This window comes from Pelobates fuscus, chromosome 4, assembly GCF_036172605.1.
Source record: "Pelobates fuscus isolate aPelFus1 chromosome 4, aPelFus1.pri, whole genome shotgun sequence".
NCBI classification, from domain to species: Eukaryota; Metazoa; Chordata; class Amphibia; order Anura; family Pelobatidae; genus Pelobates; species Pelobates fuscus.
This window is the reverse complement of record NC_086320.1, coordinates 92,427,307-92,442,244: the sequence shown is the minus strand read 5'-3', so window position 1 is coordinate 92,442,244 and position 14,938 is coordinate 92,427,307. Positions and strand designations below refer to the sequence as shown.

General features: G+C 43.1%; 1 protein-coding gene across 1 annotated transcript in view; it reads left to right on the top strand.

The window, feature by feature from the left end:
• The window catches only part of RP1 (RP1 axonemal microtubule associated), a 351,147-nt gene that overhangs the window by 223,314 nt on the left and 112,895 nt on the right, over nucleotides 1-14,938 (top strand). Inside the window, exons 40-44 of the mRNA XM_063451391.1 lie at nucleotides 2,254-2,385; nucleotides 3,812-3,993; nucleotides 5,370-5,456; nucleotides 9,322-9,454; nucleotides 10,221-10,357. Of these exons, the coding sequence (XP_063307461.1) occupies nucleotides 2,254-2,385; nucleotides 3,812-3,993; nucleotides 5,370-5,456; nucleotides 9,322-9,454; nucleotides 10,221-10,357 (671 nt within the window). The remainder of the gene's footprint in view (nucleotides 1-2,253; nucleotides 2,386-3,811; nucleotides 3,994-5,369; nucleotides 5,457-9,321; nucleotides 9,455-10,220; nucleotides 10,358-14,938) is intronic.

Here is a 14,938-nt window from a genome sequence, read left to right as displayed (position 1 = left end):
AGACAGACAATGTTGCAGGGGTTAATTGGGATTAGTCCCCCATGTGTCCTTATAACCCCCCTCCCAGTCCTCAGGTGTCTCATTCCACCCCCTCCAGCCTTACATGTGTCTCATTAGCCCCCCCATCCCTCCATGTTTCTCAATTCATCCCCCCCAGAACCTCCACGTACCTTATTATCTCCCTCAGTCCCTCCATAGGTCCCTATAGCCCCTCCCTGCCCTCCATGCGTTCCTATACCCCTCTCCCAGCCCTTCAGGTGTCCCTATACCCCCACCCACCCCATTCATGTGTCCCTATACCCTCTCCCAGCCCTTCATGTGTCCCTATAGCCTTCCCCAACCCCCATGTGTCCCATTAGTTCCCCTCAATCCCATGTGTCCAATTAGTTCCCACCCCAGCCCCATGTGTCCCATTAGTTTCCACCATGTGTCCCATTAGTTCCCCCTAGCCCCCATATGTCTCACTAGTTTTCCCCAGCCACCATGTGTCCCATTAGTTCCCCTCCAGCCCACATGTGTTCCATTAGTTACCCCACAGCCGCCATGTGTCCCATTATTCCCTCCCCAGCCCCCATATGTTATCCACCCCCCCAGCCCCAATGTGTCCCGTAGCCGCCCCCAGCTCTCCCTATACCTTGCTGTAGCGTGGCCGAGCAGGCAGACCGCGGTGGAGGAGCACCTGCTCACTGTACCCGGTCTGACAGGAAGCAGTTCTGTGCTCTCTGTGAGCACTTCCTGTAAGACCGGGTAGGGGAACAGAAGCTCCTCCACCCACGGTCTGCCTGCTTGGCCATGCTACATTCTGTGACCAATTACCGCTTACTCTGTAATTGCGCTGTGCAGCCAGTGGGCCGGTGCGCACTAGGTGGCCGTGCACCGGCCCGATAGTATGCCGGCCCACCGGGAAATTTCTCGGTATCCTGGTGGGCCAGTCCGGCCCTGCTTCATAATGTATGTAAACATAATATTAATTTAATGTCACTGCCAGCAACACTGCAAGAAACACATTTTTTTCTGTGAATCCAAACAAAATTAAGAAAAATTTATCAGTTGTCAATTTTAAATATAATAAATGCTATTTACATAATAAATAATGTAATAAATGTAATGTAATAAATTGATGAAAGTCAGTAAGCTGGAGAGCAGGCAAGAAGGTACGGGTACAATGTCACAGGGGATTCATTTTTACAATTTGGCACAAAATAAATTACAATACTGTACTGTAAAGCACAACTGGGGCATCAAAGCTGTAGAATCCTATTTCAACAGCTAAGAACCCTTCAAGCTTATTTTATGTGCTTTCTGTAGTATACCTTTAATTGAATGCCAGATGACCTTTTGAGAAAAATGTTTAAATGGTGTCAAGATGCTGGGCTAAAATATCAGAGCCAACCCCACGACTAGAACAAGACTGTAATTTATGGCATTTCTCCAGAGATCATTCTTGTCAAGTTTGACACTACTGGAAAATCTTACCTTGGATAGGTTCTGTTCCTACTACTACTGTTTGAGAAATCTGCCTATTCTGACATCCACTATATACGTTTACAATGTGTCACTATCCGATTATCCCATTTCCTTTGTATGCGCACATTGCTTTCACGTGTCTGACTCACAATCTATCCTTTGTCAGTACTAGCTTAAAAATGAGACATCAAGATATGCAGAATGTTCTGTAGTCTAATAAGTGTTGCATGGCAACCAGGAAATTGAAAATCAAATCAAATTCAAAGGCTATTTCAGCTTCCATTTTGTAAATAGGTCTGTTTTTGTACAAGTATAATTCTGAATTTCTGGAAGTATTTTCTAAAATCTATTTTTTTAAGTCATGTCTCCATATAATTCTAACCATTTCGTAACCAGAGGTCTGTGGAAAGCCTGTGACACTTCATTGTACACTATGATCTGTTTTAAAGCATTTTCAATGTGCAAATTATGTAAACCTAAAAGAAAAAACTATTCACCACATGACTTAATTACACGTGAAAGGTCTTAAGAAGGAATGACCAAATCTAGCTCCCCAGATGCTATAAATGTATATCTCCCATGATGCACTGCCAGCCAATGTATATATTAAACAGCAAACCAAGTAAATGAGACTGAGGTTGGAAAATATCTAGCAAATTTTAGTTGCATATTAAAAAAAACAAACAAAATCTTTATATTGCTCTAATGTTCGTAGTCAATGGACATTTTGTTTAGTGAATAAACACATTACTTGTGAATACATTCCTAAATATTTTCTTTTTATAGATGCCTGGTTCCTTGATAAGGTTATTGTTAAGGAAACTGAATTTTCTTTCACCAACTACGTATTTGTTCACAATGACTGGATCACATGTGATGTTGAAACAGAACTCGTTGAATCCTTAATCATCTTAACAGGTAAGAAAATAAAATCAGGTTTTCCTAGGCAAGGAGGGGCTGCACCATTAGATCAAATCCCTATAGTTGTCTCTATTCTTAACTTGGGTTTATCAAACTAATTAATTTAATAACCTGAATTACATTATTAATACATTGATTAAATTATATGTATGTACCATTCAGTGGTTTACAAATTTTACCTCGTTCTATTGTCCCTCTCAGCTCATGGTGGTGGATGTACTAAAATGCTTAGTTCAGCATCTCAAATCGGATTCCAATTTGCATGAGAGAAAGTTCTATTTTTTTCTGCAAGGTGTTGAGATACTCACTGAGATACTCATTGAATGTTTGCAAGCTAAGTAAATCTTTGCATTGAAAGGAAAACTGTCAATTTCCAGTATTTTTAATATTATGTTAACATATTCCTTATATGAGGCAAATATGTTTCTGTGAGGTCTGAAAAATAATAATGTGATTATGCCGATTGGCTGTACGGCCAAATTCTGTATCTCCGAGGCAACATTCAGACATATACCTGAGCAAATAACCAATTGGGTGGATGAACATTTAGTGTTCGGAGTTTATATCTATAGCATAAAAAAGAGATGATTAATGGCTTGGTGAAAACCTCTAAATGTTGATTTTATTCACATATCAAGTGAGAAGTGACCAATATTGGGGAAAAAGGAGGAGCAGTGAAAAGAAAAAAAAATGTGTGTGTGTGTCTATGTACATATATATATATGCAGACATATATACACACACACATATACACACGCATTTTTTTTCTTTTTACTGCTTCAATATATATATTGGATATATAACATAGGGGTAGGCAACCTTCGGCACTCCAGATGCTGTGGATTACATCTCCCTTGATACTTTGCCAGCATTATGGCTGTAAGAGCATTATAGGAGATTTAGTTCACAACATCTGGAGTGCTAAAGGTTGCTTACCCCTGATATAATATACAAATATGTATATTGTTTACTGTCCCTCTCTTTCCCTCTATTGGTTCCTTTTCGCACTTGATCTGTGAACCAAATGGCAGGGAAATATATCTGTATTATGTATATATGTTGCAGGACAATGATTGGCCCACGTTTGGTTTGCGCAAATGTTTCTCTGAATAGTTTTTTCATGAAAAACTTTCACACCGAACTGTCACTTGAACAAGCAGTTGATTTTCCAAACAAAATGTAAATTTCAGAAAATTATTTGGCCGATCCAAACAATCTTCCGGCGCTCTGGTCTAGTAGACATCCCTTTTAATACAGGATACTTATTAAAAATGAATACTGTGAGACTGGACAGGTTTTTACACAGCAGACAGACAATGCAAACATCCTATGCTGGAGGGGATATCTAGCTTCAGTATCTATATACATTCTGGGAGAGCACGGTATTTATGTACATAGTGATCTTTTTGCATTTTTGCCTCAGAACTGAACTCTGAAAAATGTGTAGTGAAAGCTTCTAATGAGGCGACAAAGGGAAAGTGGATTATGCAGGTGCTTGGAATGCCTCGAGAAGATGAAGACATGGACATCTCTGTGGTTATATTTGGAAGAACTGATAAATCACCTTTACTTAAAGTAAAAAACCTCAACTACAATCCTTTTCTGGTATGTATTAACCTCTTCACTGCTGAGGGATTTTTGTAACATATATGAAATATGGTATGCATATTAAGACCTTTAAATAAGAACAAACCATCAAATTTCGGCTTGCTTTGCTAGAGCCCAACAATGTTTAAATTGGCGTTGCAACAAACTTACACAAGAAAGCTAAAGCCTAACTCAGGAGTCCTCAAACTGTGGCCCTCCAGATGTTGCTGAACTACAACTCCCATGATTCTGTGGCTATCTATGTAATTCAAAGAATCATGGGAGTTGTAGTTCAGCAACATCTGGAGGGCCACAGTTTAAGGTCCCCTGGCCTAACTGATAGAACTTGCGATGCCAGTTAATACACGGTTATTAAAGGTAACCATAGGTATCAGCACACAATTTGCTATTCGTTAAATTGTGTTGAAGTTTCATGGACTGAAAAAAGGCTTTACATTACTAAGCTTACTGGAACTAGGTGCAAATACTCACTAAGTTCACTTACCAAGCCTTTCTGACCCTTTCAGGGTCTCAGCAGAGAGCAGTGCAATTTATTTGAAATTATAAATCCAGGTATCACTGATTGTTGTGTTAAAGGGATACTCCACCACCCAAATAAAAAAGTAAATATTACTGCTTCGTAGATATACCCCCAATTAAAAAAAAAAAACATGCATGCATTTAATTATGCATTTTTTCATAGTGGATATTTCAAATGACAACTTACAAAAGCTGCAGATCTCTTGTCTAAAAACTTTTTAAGCCCTACCCTTCTAATCCCCCCACCCCCTTCACCGACACTGGAGTGTCCCTTTAAGAAAGTTATATTTGATAATATTGATAACTTAAAATTGACTGATTGTACACACAAATGGTGGCAAATGACAATGTCAAAATGAAGCAAGTGTCCAAGCTTTCCACAAGCATAATTGCAAGCAGAGTGCGTAGATCTTAGTACATATAGTTCAGGACACCTACGGATAATACTATAAACCAGGTGTCCAAAAAGTACCGTAGATCCCCAGATGTTTTCAAACTACAGCTTCCATGATGCTTTGTCATTCCAAAGCCATGCAAAGCATCATGGGAGTTGTAGTTCTACGTCATCTGGAGATTTACCTTTTGGGCAGCCCTGTTATAAACATAGAGATACGAACTGCTGTATCAGTTTTGAAATACAAGTGTATGTTAGCATTCTTCAGAATTATTAAGTGAAATGTTGTTACCTATAAGACACCACTGTGTCACATTTGTATGACAGGTGCACTGCAAAGATAAAATATTTAGCTAGACTAGGAAATGGTAGATATTATTTACTGCAAACTCTGCATATTAACACAGTGCATAACTATTCTGAATCACAAAGCAATTTAACATGTGATTGCTTCTGACAGCTGAACGTTGGTAACGTCGGGGAAATAATAAAGGTTTCATTCCTATTCACGAACCAGAGCTCGGAGAGGAGACTTCAACTGCAGAAGGTACATTATCAGGCTAATTGATTGTGATTACTACATTAGAAGAGCTGTGCACGGTGTTACCAGTAATTTGTTTAAGAACAACTCTTTAAAGTGAAACCACATCTCAAAGAAAAAATGTCCCGTACATCATCCTAATTTCTGCTTTACATTTCTGTGTTTCTTTTTTCTGTTTTGTTTTCCTGTTTTTTTTGTGTGTGCAGATAAGAAGTACCTGGCAAGCTTTGTGTCTGCTAAGCTTACCAGTTTTATTTGACCTTGAAGGTGTGACATAGAATGAGGTTAATTGCTTGGGCATTGTCTGCACACAGTCTTTATTGAAATACATAATTAAAGAACTGCTAAGCAAAAAGTATTTTAAAATGCCTTGGGAATTAAAAAAAATAACAAGTTCTTTCCAAAATACATGCTGTTTTTATCATTACCTGGCTTCCAGACATTCAGTAGAGAGGTATAATGAAAGGCTGTGCTATGGTTGCCAGATCTACAATGTTTTCCTTGGCACTTCACTTATAGATATTGATGGGCAACACATGAAAAGTGCTGCGTTATTGTGTGTTGAATTCAGATGTTTCAAGCAGGAAACCTGCAGGGTTATACACTAAAGTGAGAACTCCAAGTGAATTCAAAATTAATTTCAAATTTAAGGTCGAAATAGCCAAACAGGCTCACTTGGAGAATTTTTCCAGTTTAGCTATTTTCGGCCTAAAATTTCAAATTCACTTTAAATTATTTTGGCAATTCCGCTCCAATGAATAAATCTGTGAAGCCCAAACATGTTTTATCAGCATGTATTTCAGTAGCACTAGGCTAGTGATTAGCATTTAAAAGAAAACTCCGCTCTCCTAGAGCACCTCCGATGAAAAGGTCCTCTCTGCGTTATTTTTTTATACTTCTGATTTCAAGAGAAATCTGCACTTATATAAAAGTTACTATTTGCATCCACAAAGTGTCCATTAGACAGCAAGGAGGGCATCCTTGACTCACTAACTATCAAGCGTTCAAAGTGGAAGGTAATGTTTCTCGTTGAAGACTAAAAGACTGAAACAATGCTTCTCTGCAAGAAGCATCTGGTTGGTGGAGTGCAGTGATTGCTGCTCATGCACCGTAGGTCCCAAATGCTTCTCTATGAGAAATAATTGGAATATATCTAAGATTATCACAAGCGGTAATCGCAGCAAGGGTGGATTGGGCTGCATTGAGGAGACTACCAGCACAGGAAAAAAAGTCTAAACCAAAAAAGGAACACCCAATGTTAAAAATGAATACAATTATCTTTAATGTTGAAGTTCCTTTACAATATTTAAGATTTTTTTTGGTACAAAAGAATTCATAGACAATGTTCCAAACCGTGCATGACAAGACATAGCATGTGTCCGCAAAACATTTCCACCAAGACTTCCAGTGACAGATGCCATGAATAAAATAGACATGGAGTAGTTCAGAGAAGTATATGTATTTAATAAGTTAATATTTCTGAAAGCATATGCATTTCTGGATCCTGCAGCAAACCTGCAGTCTTGCTTTGTTCATTTAAGCATTCAAGTTTATTTCCCATCTGCAATATCTGCTAAGCCTGCCATTCACGGACAGAGATTGCTAATTTTCTTACAGAGTGCTGGTACGCAGCATCTGATAACCACCAGCTGGTGCTGAAAAAGAACTTCTACTTATACAAGAAAGAATATCAATCTTCATGTATACTGAGAAATAGCTTGCAATTTAGCACACTTAGTCATCTGCAGTGATATCCTGAATACAAGTGTCCTTAAAGGTACACTGCTCACACTAGGCATTTTTGGTGGGGTGGGTGGCATTGAATTATTCTCTCATTCAGCTTTACACAGTTTTTTTAGATTGTCTTTCTTTTATTTATGTTCAAATTGTTTAAGGGTTGACCTTTTTTTTTTCTATGTTATCAGCTTTCCTTTGTTATCAAGAAATGCAAGAAATAGTAGGTTATGTTAAAAAAACAGTAACAATTAATATGAATTTCTCTGAGTGGTTGAGTGATTTATGAATGTCTCCAGAATGTCAGAATTAGATGAGTTTCACATAATAGTTGTTTCAGCATAATACATGTTTTTATAACCCAATGTTTATTTCTTATTTTTTTTAAATTAGGCTCAGAGCTACCATATATTTAATTCAGAGGGATACGTTAAGCACCAGTTCCATTACAGCTTAATTCAGGGGTCCTGGGGTAAAGATACTGTGCCTGCAGGCTAAACATTGTATAGAAAAAGCAGTATTTACATAGCTGCCTAACCCCATCTCTAGTGGCTGTCGCTTTGGTGTCACTAGATGGGCTTCCTCATTGCAGTCTTGAAAACATTGCGGGACAGACATTCGGCATGAATTATGAGCATGGAGATGCTGAACGCTCCCCTGTGAGATGCTTTGAGTTAAAGCTGATTGGTGCACAGCCTTGCATGCACACTAGCCACCCAATGCCTCCCTGTGAGTATGAATTGGATTGCCTGAGAGCATCAGTATTGATACTCTCAGCCAGAGGAGAAATGGCAGCCATGGCGAGAATGGTACTCCAGGGAAATAAAGGGAAGTATGTTTTTTTTATACTATAATTACTTTGGGTGGGGGTGCTCTGAATCTAACTAGATTATATAACACTATAGCATTATGTGTTTGTATTCCTAACGCTAGTGTGTTTTTCCTTTAACTTGATGCCAACGTATTCCCATCCTGAACAGTATGTGTTGGACTTACATCCCTAGTTAGCAGCTGCTTTCCCAAGCAGGGCAAACTTCTTCAGTGATGCGAATATGCTGGCTTCATTACTAAGGAGTTTCCAACCACAGCACATGTGCTGTGTTTGCTATAGATGTAGAGCAAAATAATCTCCTATGGGAGGTAATGTATACCTTACATTTTATAACAGCCCCGTACTTGGCCACTCCCCCACTCACATGCCCAAAATTAAAATGTCTGGCTTTTTTCTATTTGAAATGCCCTTTCCCTTTGTGCAACTTTGTGTCATACATTTTGACTAGACTACTATGATGTGGCAGATAATACTATTTCAAATTGTTTAGTATACGTGAGGAAATATATTAGAGAAAATAGTTTTTGCTTTGTTTTGTGTTTTAAATTGTAATTTCATGGTGAAATTAAAAAACAAAATATATCCTTAAAAAATGTTAGCATGAATAATAAAAAATGTGCTTTTGATGTTTTAGTTGAGTAGACATTTTCATTTTCTAAAAAAAAAAAAATATATATATATTCCTATTTTCTGTTGTGCAAGCCAGTGATTGTACAGTTAGTGTTTCTGTATGGTTCCATTACGCATGGAACAGCTAACAGTTGTTAACAGTTCCACTTCCTATGGTTTCTTATGGAGTGCAATGGTCAAAGATTTTTTTTTTTTTTTTTTTTATTAACAGGGCTTCAGTATGCCAGCTTGTAAATGTCATTGTAGCAGTGGCAGGATTTGTAGGAGAAATTTTACAAAACGAAATCTGACTTGACCTTCTATTTGAACATATATACAAACCTCATAGACAAAAAGTCTTTGCTTAATTTGTTTGTTTTAAATACAGATTCAGGGGAGGGAAGATATTGAAATAATGTTTTATGTCATAAATAAAATGTATACAGTAAAAATAAAAAATAAAAATTGATCTTGAAGTTCTAAAAATTTAAAAAGTGTTGGTTCTTTTTTATTACAATGTATTGTGGCAAAATGTGATGTTTTAGGATTTGATTGTGCTTTTAAGGCGAAAAATAGACTAATAGCAAATAATAGCATTTTCGTACATTTTGTACTCTATTTAGTCTGAATTTCGAATCAGAAAATTCATTTACATGCCCTCCAAATGATATATAATTTTTTCACATTAATGTTAAGGTTCGCCTGAGAGATTCAGACACTAAACAGGAGGTAGGCTTTTACCCTGAAGATGCGCACCTTTCACATGAAGATGGTTCAGAGTCTGTGATAGAAATGCCGGCCATATTTCCTAATATACCACCACTATCTGGTAAGTTGAAAATTTACCTCCCCCTCAAAAAATGGTTGTACAGGACATCACTACAGTATAACAAAATACACTGCAGTACATAATCACAGTATAATAAATTAAGTACATTACATTATATCATTGCAGTATATGTTAATCTTTATTTAGATTTTTTATGACTAGATTGCAACCACTTTCTAATGAAATGCACATACAAACAATAACAAAAAGGCTAGACAAATTATTCCTATTAATTTATCTCCTTTTCAATGGTTTAATCCTAAAGTTGAGGCTATTTCTATCACTGGGCGCTCATGTGATAGGCTGACAGCGTCAGAGTATTCATCTTTTACCCACGCCTGTTTTTTAAGGGACTTAGAGGTCATCTATTACGGGAGATAGAATCATCACGGAGAAGGAGTTACTAAGTTTATTATTCAGTATCGATGGCTTTTAGCCACATTACACAATGTGTGCTACTTAGGGTGGCACTCAACTGCATCACAGAATGAGTGGCACAAAGTGTGGCACTCCGCTGCATCAAATAATAGCCAATCAACTGCCATTACTCCAACAGTGGGGTATATCCACCAGAACAATGGAGGCATGGAGTCACAACCGTCTGTTTATATGAACAGTGAGGAGACAATGGAGTAAGAGCTTGAAAATATAAGATGAATGAACAGTTTAGAGACAGCTAAGAAAGTATGCAAATATGTATCACTTTCCTAAAGAATCATTTTGTAATACATTACCTTTCCTTTTTTTTCTCTTTCTTTTTCAATAGTAATTTCCTATTCAGTTCGCATCAGGACAGGTTCTTATCCGGCCTCTGGAACAGATGCTGACATAGTTTTGACCGTGTTTGGAGAAAATGGAGATACGTGTAAAAGAAAGCTGCAGCATTTATTTGGACAAGGGAAGGTCAGTGGGCTTTACTTTTATGTTCACCAGAGTAATGTAATAGTTCAGCAGTCATTGCTGGTGAGCTCTCTAGGAACTTTTCACCACTTGTGTTTTTTTAAGGGACTTAGACGTCATCCAATAGAAAGGAAAAAGGCAACATTGAAAAATATTTGTTTCGTTTTTTTTATTTCATAGTATGCAATGTGATAGGTGTGGAGCATTTCATAGAAAATAATTTAATACGTTTAAATGTGAACTATAGCGTTAGGCATACAAATGTGTATTCCTAACACTGTTGTGCCTTGTGGTCGTTTAGGTGACCGCTCCCTACCTGTAGGGAGGATAAAAGGCATTTTACTTATCTTCTTATTTCCTTTGCAGCGCCAGTCTCTGCATTGCCCCGCCTCTTTGGCTGAGATTGATGATCTCAGCCAATCAAATGCTTTCTTATGGGAAAGAATGGAGATGCTAGTGCACATGCAAAACACCCCGCTGTGCCAATCAGATGTTTTCTCTGAGACCGTCTGAATGAAATAGCAGAGTTTCACCCTGGTTATCCTCTCCTCTTGACCACTTTGCTGCCTGGCTACCCTACTTCCTCTCTTCTAATAGTCCATCCCTAATTCGCAGGGACTTCAATATTCCCATTAACCCACCTTTGACCTCAGCAGTCTCTAAACTACTTTTAATTACTTTCTCCCTCGGGCTATCACGGTGGGCTAATTCTCCCACCTATGTAGCTGGCAATACCCTCAAACACAGTATCTAATATCTGCAACACTCCATTTCCTCTCTCTGATCACCACCTCTTATTGTTTGCTCTCAAGTACCCCCTCACCCAACAACTTCAGCCTAACCCCCCTCTACAAGCAGCTGTCAGCTGATATTGATTCACAACTGCTATCCATCCCTTCCCTCTCCTGTCCCTCACTGGCCATCTCCACATATAACACTACCCTCACCTCTGCCTTGAATGCTGCAGCCCCACTCCAAACTTGCACGTCAAGGAGGTCATGCCCCTAACCGTGGCATACTAAATCAACACGCTAGCTGCAGAGATGCTCCCATTGTGCTGAAGGCTCCAGGAGTAAGTCTCGCATCCAGGCATACTATCTCCATTATGGATTAATATTGGGTTCAGCGTAGCCTTTGCCCTCACCAAAACATCATACTTTTCCTCTCTCATTAGTTCATGCTCCCGCAATCCCAGGCATCTCTTTGACACCTTTAACTCTCTTCATCGCCCTGCTGTGGCTACCCCCCAAAACTAACCTTACAGCTTATAGTTTTGCATGCTACTTTACCGACAAGATTGAACAGATAAAGAAAGAATTCTCCCCACCTTGCTGTTCTCTTTCTCAACCACACATAGATCATGCCTTTCCTACCCTTCAGACTTTCTCCCCGGTTACTGAACAAGAGGTGGCTGCCAGGGGCGGACTGACCGGTCGGGCACTTCGGACATGGTCCGAGGGCCCGGCCGGGAGGGGGGCCGCCATCAGGGGGCCCGCCCGCCCCTTTAAATGCTGCAGACGCCTGAGCGCTCTCTTAAGAGCCTCAGGCGGCTGCAGCTTCTCACCTCCCCTCCTCTGTAGCGCTCGCCGGTCCGCGGTGCCCGGCCGGTCCGCGGTGCCCGGCCGGAGTGATAGGAAGGTGCACACTCAGTGTGCACCTTCCTATCACTTCGGCCGGGCACCGGACCGGACAGCAGCTCGGCCATGCTACACAGGAGGGGGTGGGTAAGAACAGAGAGGGAGGGGGGGGGAATGAACGGAGGGGGTGGGGGGGGGAAATGAACAGAGAGGGAGGGGGTGGGGGGCATGAACAGAGAGGGAGGGGAATGAACAGAGGGGGGGGGTGAACAGAGAGGGGGGGTGAACAGAGAGGGGGGTGGGGGGATGAACAGAGAGGGGGGTGGGGGGGAATGAACAGAGGGGGGGAATGAACAGAGGGGGGGAATGAACAGAGAGGGGGGGATGAACAGGGGGGGAATGCACAGGGGGGGAATAAACAGGGAGGGGGGATGAACAGGGGGGGAATAACAGGGAGGGGGGATGAACAGAGAGGGAGGGGGGAATGAACAGAGAGGGGGGGAAATGAACAGAGAGGGAGGGGAGGGGGGTAAGAAGAAAGAGGGAGGGGGTGGGTAAGAAGAAAGAGGGAGGGGGTAAGAAGAAAGAGGGAGGGGGGTAAGAAGAGAGGGGGGTAAGAAGAGGGAGGGAGGGGGGGTAAGAAGAGGGAGGGAGGTAAGAAGAGAGAGGGAGGGGGAGTAAGAAGAGGGAGGGGGTAAGAAGAGAGAGGGAGGGGGGTAAGAAGAGAGAGGGAGGGGGGTAAGAAGAGAGAGGGAGGGGGGTAAGAAGAGAGGGGGGGTAGGAAGAGAGAGAGAGGGGGGGTAGGAAGCGAGAGGGAGGGGGGGTAAGAAGCGAGAGGGAGGGGGTAAGAAGAGAGAGGGAGGGGGGTAAGAAGAGAGAGGGGGGGTAAGAAGAGAGAGGGAGGGGGTAAGAAGAGAGAGGAAGGGGGGTGGGTAAGAAGAAAGAGGGAGGGGGGTAAGAAGAAAGAGGGAGGGGGGTAAGAAGAGAGAGGGAGGGGGGTAAAAAGAGAAAGGGGGGTAAGAAGAGAGAGGGAGGGGGTTAAGAAGAGGGAGGGGGGTAAGAAGAGAGAGGGAGGGGGGGTAAGAAGAGAGAGGGAGGGGGGTAAGAAGAGAGAGGGAGGGGGGTAAGAAGAGAGAGGGAGGGGGGTAAGAAGAGAGAGGGAGGGGGGTAAGAAGAGAGGGGGGGTAGGAAGAGAGAGAGAGGGGGGTAGGAAGCGAGAGGGAGGGGGGGTAAGAAGCGAGAGGGAGGGGGTAAGAAGAGAGAGGGAGGGGGGTAAGAAGAGAGAGGGAGGGGGTAAGAAGAGAGAGGAAGGGGGTGGGTAAGAAGAAAGAGGGAGGGGGGTAAGAAGAAAGAGGGAGGGGGTAAGAAGAGAGAGGGAGGGGGGTAAAAAGAGAAAGGGGGGTAAGAAGAGAGAGGGAGGGGGTTAAGAAGAGGGAGGGGGGTAAGAAGAGAGAGGGAGGGGGGGTAAGAAGAGAGAGGGAGGGGGTAAGAAGAGAGAGGGAGGGGGGTAAGAAGAGAGAGGGAGGGGGGGTAAGAAGAGAGGGGGGTAGGAAGAGAGAGGGAGGGGGGTAAGAAGAGAGAGGGAGGGAGGTAAGAAGAGAGAGGGAGGGGGGTAAGAAGAGAGAGGGAGGGGGGTAAGAAGAGAGAGGGAGGGGGGGTAAGAAGAGAGGGGGGTAGGAAGAGAGAGGGAGGGGGGTAAGAAGAGAGAGGGAGGGGGTAAGAAGAGAGAGGGAGGGGGTAAGAAGAGAGAGGGAGGGGGGTAAGAAGAGAGAGGGAGGGGGTAAGAAGAGAGAGGGAGGGGGGGTAAGAAGAGAGAGGGAGGGGGGTAAGAAGAGAGAGGGAGGGGGGTAAGAAGAGAGAGGGAGGGGGGTAAGAAGAGAGAGGGAGGGGGGTAAGAAGAGAGAGGGAGGGGGGTAAGAAGAGAGAGGGAGGGGGGTAAGAAGAGAGAGGGAGGGGGGTAAGAAGAGAGAGGGAGGGGGGGTAAGAAGAGAGGGGGGTAGGAAGAGAGAGGGAGGGGGTAAGAAGAGAGAGGAAGGGGGGTGGGTAAGAAGAAAGAGGGAGGGGGTAAGAAGAAAGAGGGAGGGGGGTAAGAAGAGAGAGGGGGGGTAAGAAGAGAGAGGGAGGGGGGTTAAGAAGAGGGAGGGGGGGGTAAGAAGAGAGAGGGAGGGAGGTAAGAAGAGAGAGGGAGGGGGGTAAGAAGAGAGAGGGAGGGGGGTAAGAAGAGAGAGGGAGGGGGTAAGAAGAGAGAGGGAGGGGGGTAAGAAGAGAGAGGGAGGGGGGTAAGAAGAGAGAGGGAGGGAGGTAAGAAGAGAGAGGGAGGGGGGTAAGAAGAGAGAGGGGGGTAAGAAGAGAGAGGGAGGGGGTAAGAAGAGAGAGGGAGGGGGGTAAGAAGAGAGAGGGAGGGGGGTAAGAAGAGAGAGGGAGGGGGGTAAGAAGAGAGAGGGAGGGGGGTAAGAAGAGAGAGGGAGGGGGGTAAGAAGAGAGAGGGAGGGGGTAAGAAGAGAGAGGGAGGGGGGTAAGAAGAGAGAGGGAGGGGGGTAAGAAGAGAGAGGGAGGGGGGTAAGAAGAGAGAGGGAGGGGGGTAAGAAGAGAGAGGGAGGGGGGTAAGAAGAGAGAGGGAGGGGGGTAAGAAGAGAGAGGGAGGGGGGTAAGAAGAGAGAGGGAGGGGGGTAAGAAGAGAGAGGGAGGGGGGTAAGAAGAGAGAGGGAGGGGGGTAAGAAGAGAGAGGGAGGGGGTAAGAAGAGAGAGGGAGGGGGTAAGAAGAGAGAGGGAGGGGGGTAAGAAGAGAGAGGGAGGGGGGTAAGAAGAGAGAGGGGGGTAGGAAGAGAGTGAGGGGGTAAGAAGAGGGGGAGGGGGGAGTAAGAAGGGGGGTAAGAAGAGAGTGAGGGGGGAGTAAGAAGAGGGGGAGGGGGGGAGTAAGAGGAGGGCAATTGCCCCCTCCCCTGTCCGCAGGCACCGTGCGGGCAGCCGGCAGGGGAGGGAGGAAGAGAGGACCCGGGAGCTCAGC